This window comes from Trichoderma virens, assembly GCF_000170995.1.
Source record: "Trichoderma virens Gv29-8 chromosome Unknown TRIVIscaffold_4, whole genome shotgun sequence".
NCBI lineage: Eukaryota > Fungi > Ascomycota > Sordariomycetes > Hypocreales > Hypocreaceae > Trichoderma > Trichoderma virens.
Window position 1 is genome coordinate 1,957,108 of NW_014013745.1, and position 13,989 is coordinate 1,971,096.

Genomic DNA, 13,989 nt, shown 5'->3' on the forward strand with positions numbered 1-13,989 from the left:
AAGTCGATTGCTGGCTGACCACCCTAGTTAGGCTGGGATCGCAGAGGGAAGTAGCCAGAGGGCATCGGCTCAAGATGCCACACGCGGGTTCCCGCCTGGCCAAAGGCCTTATTCCACTCGTTCTCAAGATCGAGGGGGATGCTCCATCCCATCTCGTCATCGCGGAGCCTCATGCGCACAAGGTGCCTGCGCTGGTTGGGCTCCGAGCCGTTGACAAAGCCCTCGCGTCGGTGGAGGACCGCCAGGTTGTTGATGAAGTGGATGTCGCCTGGCTGGGTGGTGAACTCAAACTTGGTCGCCTCGGCAATGTCCTGGATCGCATCCAAGGCCTCAACCTGGCTAGCAGTGAGTGTGGGCAAGTGGGCTGGCCGAGCGTGGCTTGCGCTTCCCATGAGGGCAGCCCTGCCGAAGTTGGTGATCAGGCGGCCATCTTGGTAGAAAAACACAGGTCGGCATTGGAACTTGGGCCTAGGGGATGAGACACGACTACGTTAGCCCTTGCGCGGCGCAATCACATCACCATCAGAGTTCAAGACACTTACAGGGCAAAAGGCCAGTCAGATCGAGCCAGGGTTCGGATGAGGTCTGGGCGAGTAGCAGCGAGCACGTTGTAAACGGTGTAGGTCGAAGCAATGATGCACTTGCCGCCAGACTTGGCAGCGTTTCTCGTGAGCCAGCTGATGATGTCTCCGGCTTCCTCGTTGTGGAACGTCTGCTTGTGTCAGTCATCAGGTGATGGAGCAGTATGCTGCAGGTGACTTACGATGGGGGAAGTGGAGTGGCGATGGTGCTCGGCCTTTTGTTTGCAGGAGTTATCGGCGATGATGTGAACTAAGAACATGTCAGTCTCCCTCGTGGTATGGGCCTGGCTGCTCCATTCTTACCCAGCATGTTGCCCTTCTTGTCCTGGCGGCCGCAGCGATTGGCAATGTGAGCCTGAACTCCGAGATAGATGGTCGTCATGTCCTCGACCGAGTACTGCTTGGCGTCGAGTCCTCGGAGAACAGCAAATCCTTTACCTTGGTAAATGTCCTGGCGCATGCCCTTGAGCACGTTGGGACCAACGGTGGGAAGCGGGAAGGTGTCGGGGGTGACGAGATCTCCGTCTAATTCCAGAGCTGCGTTCCATTAGCAAAGCTGCATGGGCGGGAACAATTGACAATGACAGTTGGCATACCTTTGAAGTGCTTGAGAGCGGCGTCAATCTCTCGAAGCTCTTCAGCATCCAGGTGGTGGATGAAGTCAGGCTGCTGTTCAAACTGCTGGCCTGTCCATGCCAAAGGCGAGGCCAAGACAGCAGGAAAACCACTGGGCAGACTCGACATCTCGACGGGGGGAGAAGGCAGCTTGAGTCCATTGTGAGGAGCAACAAGCTTCGAGTCGACAACAACGGTACCGGCCATTGCGAATGATCACTGGTGATTTGGTAGCTGTTGGAAGTGAGGATTCGGGCTGAATTGAAGTGCAGACGGCAAAGAATGGCAAGACTCTGAAGTCAGACGAGAAGAACGAGTGGGTTGGTGAGAGAAATGATTGGGAGAAGACAAGATTGGGGATGATTGGGGATCAATTATATAGAAACTTTGCAATTGTCAAACAACGGTGTGAATTCGCTTAAGATTGTGACTTGATAGGGTCTTGGGAAAGCACGACAGAGGGCATGTTTTATATCTCGAGGCAGACCGCTTCTCTCCTAGCAAATGGATGTCTCACTCATGCTTCCTACAAGGAAAGAACGAGCCGCTGAAACCTAGATAGGCCCAAACAATGCATCCAGCCTTCGACTAGGCAAGAAGCAAAGAAAACCAGCAAATATTGGCCCTTGTCCCTGCCTGGTCCATTGCGCTTCGGCCGCGGACTCGTTCCGGGGGCGGGACAGAAGCCCGGATTTGCAAGCCGGCCCTCGGCTTCCTGCCGTATTTCACGGCCCGTAGCCGTCAACACACTATATGCTGTAGCAATTGATTGTCCTTGCATTGGCCCATCTCGCCTTTGTCCTAGATTGCTTCTCAATCCAAGTGAGACATTGGACTTAGTGGTGTAGGGGACGGTAAGACACCAACCAAGTATGCTATACTATACTATAGCGTGCTCGACAGTCCCGGACGTTGAGCAGGGTAGACTCTGTGGTATTAGATTCTTCTTTCCTTTTTTTGACGCTTTTTTTTTTCTTTTCTCTTCTTTTCTCTTCTTTTCTTTTTTTCCCCTCTACGCGAGTCTGCGTACCCCCTGTCTCTCTTTCCTTTTTCCTATCAAGGTGTGTAGCTCAGCTCCGGCATCCACCAGGAAAAAGCAAAAAAAAGAAGACAAACCAAACAAGGTCCTCTCCCTTCTGTCGTTGCTCAAAACAAGCGGTCAAGTCTGCCGTCCCCAATGCAGCAAATATCCGCTGCAATGCTGCTACCCTATCGTGTGGGCATTTTTGGTATCTTGGCGTCGACGGGAGAGTGCGTGCGTTGTGCTATGCCGCCGGCATTCCCGCATGAGGAGCAGCAACAGAGCGTCTTCTTTGCCTCAATGTTTGCTGCCAGAGAAACTGAAACTGCTAGCGGGAGGCCACTGCTTTTATAGTGCCTTCAAATGCGACGCCAACTTTCATGATTGCTTCGCGTGGGCTGCTCTACCGGACGCTAATCTATACCAATCGGGCAATAATTGATCGGTGATCGCCGGAGAGAAAAGAGACAACAAACTTGGTGACTAGGGTGCTTCTTTCATCCATTACTCGTGCTTCGTATTTCCAGAGCATCAATCGTGTGCGTAGCATATCATACCGCTAACAATGTACCCCTCCAACCACCCATGACCGTGTAGACCTGCGAAACATCTAGCGTAATACTTACCCCTTTAGGTAGTTTGTATACCCCTGGGCTGGTGATCACCATACCTGTACTACCTCATCTTGGAATAAGGTATCCTGACTGACACTTGCCAGAGCTAATCTCGGCCTCAGGGTACCTGCATCCTGCAGCCCGCCCCTTCATCCAGACTTAACATGTAGTACCAACACCTCACCGCTTCAACATCCTCAAGGTATTACTGGGCTGCCTGGTGGCAACAAAAGCAAGAAAGAAGAGCAAAAGCAATATTACAAGACGGTAGTCCTTGGCTGCCATTTCTCCTCAAATAGCTGGCTGACGAAGAAGTAGTCCTCCTCGTACTCCTTTCTGGCACGAATATCCTCCCAATCCTTCTCTGTAACAAGTAACCCAAGAATTAGCGCCAGTCCGGGAATCTGGTCAGTTGGGGAGTGTGGTGGTATCGGGGACTCACTGTGCCGCTCAATGTGTGCCCTGGTCGCACGGACAAACATGATCTTATCCTCATCTAGATGCGCTAACGTCCGAAGATCTTGATCCTCGCACTCTTCCGAGAAGGGCATGATACCCTTGTTGCAGTAGTGAAAGTGGGCCAAAATAATATTTGCTCCTGTATCGCCGTCGCCGTCGGACCCCAAATGTTAGCCACTAACACCTGTGTATACAATATCGGGAGGAGGGGCCGGTCTCACCCAGATGATATTCTTGAACTTTTTCTTCGCGAGCATAACGGCGCTGCAGGGGGAATCTCGTCAGTATACGGAGGACCAGTACAGCATACCCGGAAGGGACGAGGGGATAACGCCCGCCTCTAGCATGGCTGCTTGCTGCCAATGTCACGCTATGTATCGGGTCAGCTCACCTTCATGCCGTGCTTGCGAGCATAGCTAGCATCGTGCTTCGTGATAAGAGCGACATTGTGAAGCAAGATGAAAGTCACCAAGTAAGTTACCAGCCAGCTAGATGGTTTATTCTTGAGCATTACTTTTTGGAGGTTATCCAAAAGCTCATGTCTAAGTTTGGTCTGGATGTGTTGGATCAATATCAGATCCATTTGTGCGCCCAAGACAGGAGGCAGTGGAATCTTTCCAGGGTTTGGACTGGTCTGGTCAAGGATATTGTTGGACATGCCAAGTTTTTCCTTTCCGGCGATGAATGCCGATGTGGTTGACAAGCGCACGGCTATCCACAGCCGAAGCGTCCAATTAAGTAGTTCAAACGATTCCACTGGGGTGTTTGGGTCTTTCCACATGTGCCAAGCTTGGAGGTACGTCTTGTACAAGAGACTATCGGTGTCACCGAGCATGTTCCGAAATATGTCGGTCATGGAGTCTCGGATATATCTGGTGTACGCTGATTTGCCAGCTTCCAGGTCCACTAGGGCGTATGGCGGGATAGCGACCGACTTCTTGGTGCCTTGGTAATCCCATGTCCGCTCTAGCTTGTCTCCATCCTGTGGAACAAATTTGCGCACATGTAGCGGGAGAAACGAGTTTGAGAAGTACACAGATATGTGGATGACTTTGACTTCGCGTGAAGCCCAAAGCTGAATGGGTTCAGAGTTGTTCTTGTTCCATCTTTGGGTCCACTCGTAGCCTGGGACTGCGCCCGGCTTATAGAGTATCATATCGGTGATCTTGTACCGGAGGCATGGCAACCGTGCTGCCTTTGTATTTTCTACCTTTTTACATGTTAAGCAGCAACCGCCTGGAGTATTCGAGTTGAACTCGCACTGCAAAGGATGGTGTTGCGTTAGCTTACGTAGACCACATCGAGCATTGCTGTGTAATACGACACGGGGTACGTCGCCTCCCGTTTTCGGGTGATACCACTTACACGTATGCGCTGCATTCTGCATCTTATGCACGAGCCCATCTTCCTTGTTTGGGCCGTTTGCTCTCGAAGGCTTTGGTCTCTAAAGGGTCCCCGCTTACCATTCCGCTGAGTGGGCTGCAGGTCGTCGGGATTCGTATCTTGCCTCTGGCCCACTGTATTGCCACTATCTTCAGGTAGTGCCGGCTGGGGTAAGCTTTGCGTTGCGGGAGCATTATAACAATTATACATCTCAGGGTGTGTGGGCTCAATGGTCACCAACTGAGGTTGGACTAGCGGTAGAAGGGGGGCCGGATCATACAGCAGCGGCGAAGTATTCGCATCCATCGGATTCTCATCAATGAGCGGCATTGACATCGGAATCGCCGCCGTGACTATTGGATAATTGTACAGCTCTGAGGAAGCAAGCTGGTTGGGGTAATCTTGCCCCGTCTGGTTTACCAGATAAGGATCATTGCCAGCATTTTCAAGGGGTGGGGGCTCCTGCAGGATAGGTTGGAACGCGGGCTGGAGCAAAGTCTGCAACGAAGTTTCTCCAAGGACGGGGTAACTGCCGAGTGGCAAAGCATCCAAGTTCAACTGATCAACTTGAGCTGGTGTATGTTGCGGCAATCCTTCTGTGCCTGGTACAAGGTGCTGCATGGAGTGAATAGCCTGAGCTGGCGCAGGTGGTACCACTTCCATTGTGTACGGCTGAGGAGGCTCATACACCACGGTTGCCGGACTTGGGAGAGGTTGGTATCCTTTAGTTCCAGCCATTAGCCATCGCCTTGGTGCTAGAGAGGAGCCAAAAGGCGGCAGGAAAGGGAGCCTGCATACCGGTAGGGTGCTGCCACGCGAAGTTACAGCAAGCAAGCATAGACTCTGCCATGCAAGTCAAAGGGGAGCTCAGAGATTGAACATCAGGCATAGCGGGTGCCCATCGCGGTATAATCGACGTTGCGTCATGGCTTTGCTGGTGGTCATGCGGACCTGCTACAGGTAACTTTTCCTGATAGCCAACGGCAGATGACGATGGCTCGTCTAAAGAAGGCATCTGATAGAAGCCTTCCAGTCGTCTGCGTTTATGTGGAAGCTCTGGAGGATCCGAAGGGCAAACAGGGGGGTATTCAGGTGAGTAGCCTGATGTATATCCAGTTGAATACTCAGGGTAACCATATGAATAGTCGGGGGCTGCCGTCGCTTGTCCTACCAAGAGCTGTGGATCATTAAGAGGCAATTGTGAATACTCTGTATTTACGGCAGGAGCTAGAGGCACCAGAGGCAGCGGAGGCACTGATACATCAAATGTGCCCAGTGACCGGACTCGCTTTCGTCGTGGAGCCTATATGATGATTAGCTTGACCGCACGTATAGAGCAGAAAAAAATAAATAGAGATAAACAGGAATGTTAAGTCAATGTCGTACGGAGAGGAAATAAGCAGGAATCAATTGGGAGGAGACAGCATAAGTGGCGAAGGCATTATGAAAAGAAACTCAAAGCAATGGATGACGGGAAGCGGCTACAGATATATCTATGCAGGCTACCGCCGTGGGGTGAGGAAGTCGGCTTACCATGATGTTCGTAGAAGGGGTGTGTTGGACAGATACGGCGTAGTAACAGGAGCAGAATCCAATGTACCAGCACGTGGAAAGCCAAGTATCAACTAGACTCCAGAGACAAAGCAATATCAACAAGGTACACCAAAGCTGTACACCAAGACACCGGGTGAAGTTGAGTGACGCCAGGGGAGGGGGTGGATGGCTATGGTGCCACCGGAACCATTCCTGTGGGCAGCGTTTGGCTTTCGCTATGTAAAACGATAGGTGGAGCGCCGGTCGAGAAGGAGCGGGAACACAGCGAGCCGCAAATATCCAAGACGAGGGTTCGTTTACCGGTGTATGGAACAGTCTGCCCGGAGAGTAAGAGAGGCAGAGACAGAGGTGGCATGTAAGTAAGGAGTCAAACTAGCGTTGGGTTGGCGAGGCCCAGTCCAATGATGGTGCCGACCTGCGAAGCGCACCCGCCGGGGCTACACTTGTCCAAGAGGTCTCGTGCTGCCGCCACTCTGGTGACCGATGATGGATGTGCTTCGGGGACACTGGTGTTGCTGTTGCTGTGCTGCCGGCTGTATCCTCGATGCCCAGGGTTCTCCTCCGTCGTAAAGCAGGGATGATGGGGTAGCGCGGGCTAGAATCTGGGGCGTGTTGCCGAAGTGTGCATAGGCGCTGGCCTGTGGTCTAAGTGGCTGGATGTCCAAAGCTAGACGTCGATAGCTGGCTTTCCAAGAGAGAGGAGAAGCGACTCGGTGAGAAGGCAAAAAGTCATGGATCCCGGTGCTAAACTTGTGTGTATTTAATGGGAATTGAGGGGTATTACGGCCGCGGCCAGGGGGGCAGTTAGTTGGGATGCGGTGCCCAATTAATTCCTCATGGTCTCATTGAAGCAAAGATTGAGCCTGGGCTTCTCCGATCGGGCCGGCATTCCATACAGCTGCTGCGAAATAGCGGGCACATACTATCGAGATACGAATGGGCCCAAATGTCATTGCGCAGTCATGGCCCTGACGATGTGTAAAACTCCAGCATGATGCATTGCGCCGGAGCCATCGTGACGAGCTTGACCAACGAGAATGGAGAGCCAGGTGTATATGGCGTGGTAAACGACCCTCGCATCCAATAATGCCCTCGTCTTTCAGGCCGGGAGAAGGGTGAGCCGTAGCGCCCAATGAAGCTGACGGTCAGTGTGTGCAATCCAAGGTATTGCGGCAGAACAGGTTGGAGTCCAACTGCAATCAGACCAATGAACGTCGTCTTATCTCCAAGGCTATTATGGTACCACAAAGAGCTTTGTCAACTGCAGCTTACTGTACTATACGCCTCATTGCAATTTCGATGCGGGCGGGTCACATGCACTGCGACCTGCACCTCAAAAAACACGGCAGCAGGGTAATTCAAACCACAGACTGTCCGTCTGGAGCATTGGTAGACTTTAGGCCGTCGTGTGTTTTTCTTTTTTCACATGGAAACATTTCTCGAGGGCCGAAGAGCCGAGTGGTCGAATGGCAGTCTTGGTGCGTGGCAAAGCTGCCAGTCCAAGATGCTGAAGACAGAGCCGAGATCAGACGAGGCCCATGTGGAATGGTTGGTGGTGCTTGTGCATTGGACTGGTGCTGGGCTCGAAATGCACTCGAGGCTACTAATCAACGAGCTAATAGCTGTAGGTGCTACCACACCAGGAAGCTCCTCATGAGTGAACCGCTTAGGGAGTGGGGACCGGTGAGCAGGCACGTATTAAACTGCACCCACACGGCTTGGGAAATCCAGCCATGAAGCAGATACACACGCAACCACAGGGGATCTTGATCTATCCGGGCTCGGTAGCCGCAGCTCAGTGGCCGGGGGTGTGAGCATCTCGAAACCCTCTCCAACCTGACGAGCAGCCAAGGCACTGGATGAAGACGTAGGCCGAGCAGCTTGGTCGAGCTCCAGGCCCCGGTGCGGATTCTCCTGCGACACGGCCCATCGGAAGAGAGGTCGAGGGTGGGCGGCTGTTCATTGTGTTTTCGCGTGGCTGTCTCGTCTCGTCACACAAGACATTGCGTCTCCCCCACGCCTCGGCGGCATTTGTGACACCTTCGTTGCGAAATTGCACACACGGACTGTGGCTGGTTGGCGGCCCATGGCTCATGAATTATTGCTCGAAATTCTCCGGAGAGAGACGCAGCGCCTCCGCTGGCCACCCGAGGACGAGCATGCCGTGCCATGCGAAGCAAATGGCGATAGTAAGATGTTGACTTAAGGTGCGGAATGGCGGTGGTTCGGCCGCGGGCTAGATGCCCCGTTCCCACTATTACCAGTGTGCATCCACCTGCTAAGGCCCCTAGCTGAAGTACCTTGCTCCATATTTCTCCGCGTGCGAGGGTCGGACCTGCCTGTGCCTTAGTTAGGAAGGAAGCCAGGAAGGAAGCCTGGACGAGTTGCCCCGTGCCTTCCACCAAGGCCAGACGAGCCTGCTTTCTTGGCCAGCCAATCATCGTCGCGGAGATGGGATGCCATTGGTGCCATTGGGTTGAGGCAATATAAGGCAGGAAGGCCTCTGATGGGCCTCTGATGAGCCTCTCTACCTAGTACCTGCAATGAGCTTCTGCTGAGCAGGTGCTGCGGAGATGATTGCTCGTTCTTTCCACTCCCTTCGCCATTGATCTCCTGCTTCTGCTTCTCCCCCGCTGCTGCAACTGTTCGGGCAAGTGGAGTTGCTCAGGGCCGATGCAAGACAACGTCATGGCCTCCAAAAGTCCATCATCGCCTACCCTAACCTTGTATCTCCATGCCTGTAGTCTTCATATGCTGTGGCTTTGAAATGTCTCAGCAAGGTGCATATTACGAAAATGCAATTGTCAGAACCACCCGCGTTGCTACTCGTACACGCACGTTATCAACACCGCTGTTTGGCCTGGTTGGTTTCTTCCGTCTTCTTATCACCAAAGAGGCTTGACTCTCGTCCCATCATCCAGCTGACACTGTTCTCGCAAGGCTACACAGCATAACAGCAGTCCGTCTTTGCTGAGTACCTAGTGGTACCAAGAAGCCGCGCGGGCTGTCTACGGATTGTCTCCGTTCTTTGGTGCATCGTGCATATGCAGCCAGACTCAGTATTCTCGTGGTCCACTTCGAGACCAGGTGGAAGCTGGGGCCGAATGGGGAGGACGGAGCAATGATTCGAAGCGGCTATGGTGCTGGTGTCGTGGTTGTTGCACCAAGGGATTATAGCTCATACCGCCAACAACAGAGCAGCAGTGTTACATGTTACTTTCCCTGGCCCGCTAAGCTGCCTGTATGCGGATGGCCGCATCAAACGGCCTCTTCGCTGCGTACGGTACGCAGAAACGCTGGGGTTCTGCTTTCCATTCCGGATGGCGTTTACAACCCTCGCCGACCGGTGAGCATTTAGCATGACGCCACGAAGCCACTAGCACTTGAGTTTTTGTCCAGACCCTGTCGGGGCTAGGAAGACATCTAGCTCGGTGCAGTGGTGCCAACTTGGACTTTGGGCCGCAGAGGAAGAGAGATGGAGAGAGCCATGGCTTATGCTATCCAGATCATGACCAGGCTGCAAGGTACCACGGGCCACTTCAAACAAGTCACGGTGGGGAGCTTGATACTTCTGATTCCGTTTAGAAACTTGCATCCTTCTTCGATAGCCTATTGAGAGACCAGTTGGCAACCTCGGATGAGCTAACTGCGAGCGGTGCCTGTGGGATGGGTGTGAGCATCTTTGCTAATACCACGGCCACTCACACCTGGAAACCCGTTCACAACTGATGACAAGATGCGTCTGACATGCGTTATGACATCGATTAATGCAAGTCGGGATGCAGATGCATTATTCTCCATGAAATTATCGATCAGTTTAGATCTTGATGACCGTCCGTCCTGCTGCCATTCACATTGCGCTGCTTTCTAAAGACGTGTAAGTAAGCTGGAAGTAACATTGGATATCCTGCTGTAGTCCGGGCCGCATATTGTTACGTAGCTATCATCCCAACAAGTGGGCTTGAGAGCTTCTTTGCCACTGACAAATTGCCATAGTCGTACGTGAGAGACCATGCCATGCATTGTTGTGTCATTCGTTGAGCTCCGCTTCTCTTATGCTGCGTCTCTATGGCGTAGCTTTGCCCAGTTTTGTCGAGCTTTTCTCCAGCTCAACGATAGCACTATGGGCTGCATACTGGGCCGGTACGAATATCCTGTCTCCCATAATCTAGAAGACGGCTATCGTCGCTTGCTGCGGCTGAAGATGACTGCGCGTTCCCAGCACGGTCTGCCTGAGTCATTACCAACGCCACAAGTTACCCCTTGAATGGGAGTCCGATGGGTTGAAGCTGTCAAGGTCGGTTCGATATTTGGGGAACACAAGCACCGGGTATCCCGAATATAGCTTTCTGTCCCCATTGGCTGTTTAGAACAGAGGAAAAAGGGAGACAGATGACCATGGCATTGGGGGCCAAAGTTTCCTTACTCCACCCAATCCTACACTTCGGCTCAGCTTGAGCAAACAAATGACCTTCGCCAAAAATGCCATTATCTTTGCTCGTATACGAAGCGCTCGGTGGCGGCGGCATGTATGACGGTATCCAAGGCAGCAAAATTAACAAATCCCACTACGGGAGCAGTTAGAAAAGGGAGAGGCTGGTGGACGGGATGAACAGCTGCAGAAGCTTCTTGCCATGCCAATACTCTGGTGCTGGGCTGTCTATACTCTTTTTACGGGCGCTCATAGTTGCAAAGCGCACACGCTAGAGGCCAACTGTTCGATTGATTCATAAAAGCCATTGGCTTTCACAAATTTAGCTTGCTTATTCTTGTTTGTATGAGCCATGAGGATTCGCAAATATAGGCTTGGGACTGCTCTCTAAGCACAAGAGCAGGCAGACGCACCACGGGTATTTCCATCGGCACAATGACGAAATGGATCTCAGCCCATGCCGTGCTCCTGAAATAGCCATCCATTGCCGAAGCGCATGTCCTTGTCCAACGCAGCAATTGCACAATGGAGAGCTCAAAGTTGTTTGCGGAGCTTGGGCAACAAACACGACCCTAGCCCCAGCTGCCAAAAACTCAGTCTAGCAAGTGCGGCGTGGGAGGCCGTTTTGTATCGGCTCCTTGCCTTTGCAAACCAAACACAATTCATCCCAGCGAAGCCTGAGCATTTTCAAGACGATGGCCAATTTCCCGTCTGATATCGACATCAGAATGCAGAATGCCCAATGTACTTGGTACCTCGAGGCCGCATCATGTGATCAGGCATAAGGTAATGCACAGCCAAATCAAGCCTGATGCAGCGGGCTGTTGGCCACGAACCCCCCAGTTCATGCATGGCAAATCAACTGAGCAGCCCGAGTCGCAACACGCCGTGACACAATCGCAATCCTCGGCCCTGTGCAAATCGGAAGGCCGGCCAGTCTCTCCAGCTGGGAGGGGTTGAAGGAACCGAATCCATTGCTAGCCTCGCAACGGGCCGCCTGTGACTGGCAAACAGCAGCAGTCTGGGCTCTGAGCAGGCAGTTGAATGCCTCCTCCGCCTGGGTTTGCTCAAGCACAAGAGTCCGTACGTGGAAGAGGAGCCAGGTTGGTGTCTGTCGCTTTCTCTACGTCTTCTCTCATGTGTGCCAATTGACTGATAAAGACACTGCCCTCTCTAGAAGACGGTAGAGGCTGCACCTGTCCGTTGAGACATATACCATTTGCACAACATGGAGCTCAGTCAACAGTCGATTCACGATGTCATCCATCCAACGGCAGCATTCTCAGACGAGAGCATCTGGGAGCAGTCGGCCACTAGTGCTGCTGCCAACGCTGCCAGAGAAACCTCATGGGACCAGTCTCCACTGAATCCCAAGAACCGCATCGACAGTCTCGAGCCCCCAGCGCGGCCTCTGTGGCGCATCGATGGCTGTACTGCATTTGGAACTCAGTTTTATGCCGTACCTCTTTTCATGGAATCGATTCCCCCGTTCCGTATTGATGTCTTCATACCCGAGCCAGCGACGCTCTCTCCCGAGCTTCGCAGCGTCCTCGACATGGATGTGGCCTTCTACACGAGAGACGCATCCCGCATCTCACAGCTTGGCGTTACCCAGCATGTGCTCCGGCTGCTCCAGTACTGGACGTCGACGCTAGATGATCCACCTCAGATATATCAAAACATCCCCTTTGGCTCCAGGATCGTCTTCAACAACCTGCCCAGGGATGTCAGCCAGGTCCAGGTATGCATCGCTCCAACGTATTACCTCGAACGTCAGATGCTGTCTGTGGCATCATTTGAAAGCTTCTGGGGGTCGCACCTGGACCTTCCCCCGACTGTCGACATCCACGACGTCGTGTATCTGTCACAGTTGCACGACAGCGTCTGTCTCATTGAGTATGAGGGCAAAACCTGGATTTTCAAGGCCCTGACCAGCTACACCAAGTACTTGTACCATGAGCTTCGACAGCTCCTCTCCATCAATGCTCACCCCAACATTGTGGCACGGCCGGTTCACCTCATCACAAAGAAGTGCACCTTTGGCAGCAAGACGGCCGTTATCGGATTCACGCTGGAGTTCCACGTCCATGGCAGCTTGCGTGACTTGATCCCCTTTTTGCAGGTACATGACCAGGTGTCGCTAGCCGACAAGGCCAAATGGTCTGTCCAACTTGCTTCTGCCTTGGTGCATCTGCGTGAGACAACAGGCATCTTCTATCCGGACCTCCGGCTTGAAAACATTGTCTTGTCCGGATCTGGGGATGTTGTCATGGTTGACTTTGAGCAGCGTGGCGTCTGGTGCGAGTTTGCAGCTCCAGAAGTTAACGCCATCGAGTACATCCGACTTCTGGCAATCGACGACGAGATCTCTTCGCACGTTGTAGACAAGTATGCTGCAATGTTGACGAGCATGCTTCCGGGTTGGGAGGAGATGGGCCAGGGGGAGGACTACGTCTGGCCATCCGAGGGGTACAACGTGCCATGGGCGTGCTTGACCCCCAAAGAACAGGAGGCCTGCGAGGTGTACATGCTCGGGAGAGTCCTTTGGTGCATCTTCGAATCCAACAGCGCACCCCAGCGAGCGGCCGTGTGGCTTTCGTACCGCTGGGAGCCCTTGGTTGAGTTTCCCGGATACACTCGCACACCGCCCGCCATGAGAGATCTCATCGACCGCTGTACCCGGGGCCGACAGGCTGGGCTTAGCAGGCTCATCGTCCGCCGCAGAGACAAGCTGGTGTTGCGAGAGTTTGAAAATACGGGCGAGTCCACGGCGAAGGAGGTCCAGAACACAGCACGCGACTGGTGGGCAAAGGAAATCGCCGACTCGGAGGCGTGGCTCAAGGAGCGCGCCGAGGGCATGAAGAGGGGCGACTGGAACGAGAACTACTATGATCGACCTAGTCTGCGCGAGGTCCGCGAGGAGCTGGAAAAGTTTCGCAAGGAGAACAATTCCTGTTAGTTTAGTCACTCCATACGGCGCCTAGCTCTACATGTGATCCGAGGGGTGGTCTGCGCTTGTGGGGGGTTGAGTCAGGAGAGTCCCTCGTTGTGAGGAAGTAGATTTTCAGTCCAAGTTTGGCATGTAGCTCACGAAGAAGATACACGCGAGGAAATGATTTGCTGGCTATGTTTTGATTTCAATGATTTATTCATCTTGACCGTTTTTTACTTGAAATTTCATTTATTGCCTTGTGAAGCGTGTCTAGGGAAAATCCTGTGAATGCTAATATACCTAGGTAGTAGTATACAATCAACGTCCTGTTGTACATATACACAGCCCCCAACGTAATCAAGGGAGATCGAGAAAATCGAAAGGGAAAAAAAAGAAAA

The 13,989-nt window shown here is 52.8% G+C and overlaps 3 protein-coding genes across 3 annotated transcripts; 1 reads left to right on the forward strand and 2 right to left on the reverse strand.

The window, feature by feature from the left end:
- Positions 1–23: 23 nt before the first annotated feature.
- TRIVIDRAFT_31409 (uncharacterized protein) lies at positions 24–1,325 on the reverse strand (the record flags this gene model as incomplete). The annotated part of the gene is made up of 5 exons (XM_014103544.1): positions 24–468; positions 543–712; positions 764–831; positions 885–1,118; positions 1,178–1,325. The coding sequence occupies 5 exons, from the start codon at positions 1,323–1,325 to the stop codon at positions 24–26; spliced, it is 1,065 nt and encodes a 354-aa protein (XP_013959019.1).
- A 1,763-nt stretch (positions 1,326–3,088) lies between these two features.
- TRIVIDRAFT_29985 (uncharacterized protein) lies at positions 3,089–4,883 on the reverse strand (the record flags this gene model as incomplete). The annotated part of the gene is made up of 5 exons (XM_014103545.1): positions 3,089–3,195; positions 3,274–3,366; positions 3,512–3,554; positions 3,682–4,551; positions 4,656–4,883. The coding sequence occupies 5 exons, from the start codon at positions 4,881–4,883 to the stop codon at positions 3,089–3,091; spliced, it is 1,341 nt and encodes a 446-aa protein (XP_013959020.1).
- A 7,004-nt stretch (positions 4,884–11,887) lies between these two features.
- TRIVIDRAFT_208624 (uncharacterized protein) lies at positions 11,888–13,826 on the forward strand (the record flags this gene model as incomplete). The annotated part of the gene is made up of 1 exon (XM_014103546.1): positions 11,888–13,826. One exon carries the CDS (start codon positions 11,888–11,890, stop codon positions 13,616–13,618), a length of 1,731 nt encoding a protein of 576 aa, XP_013959021.1.
- Positions 13,827–13,989: the final 163 nt, after the last annotated feature.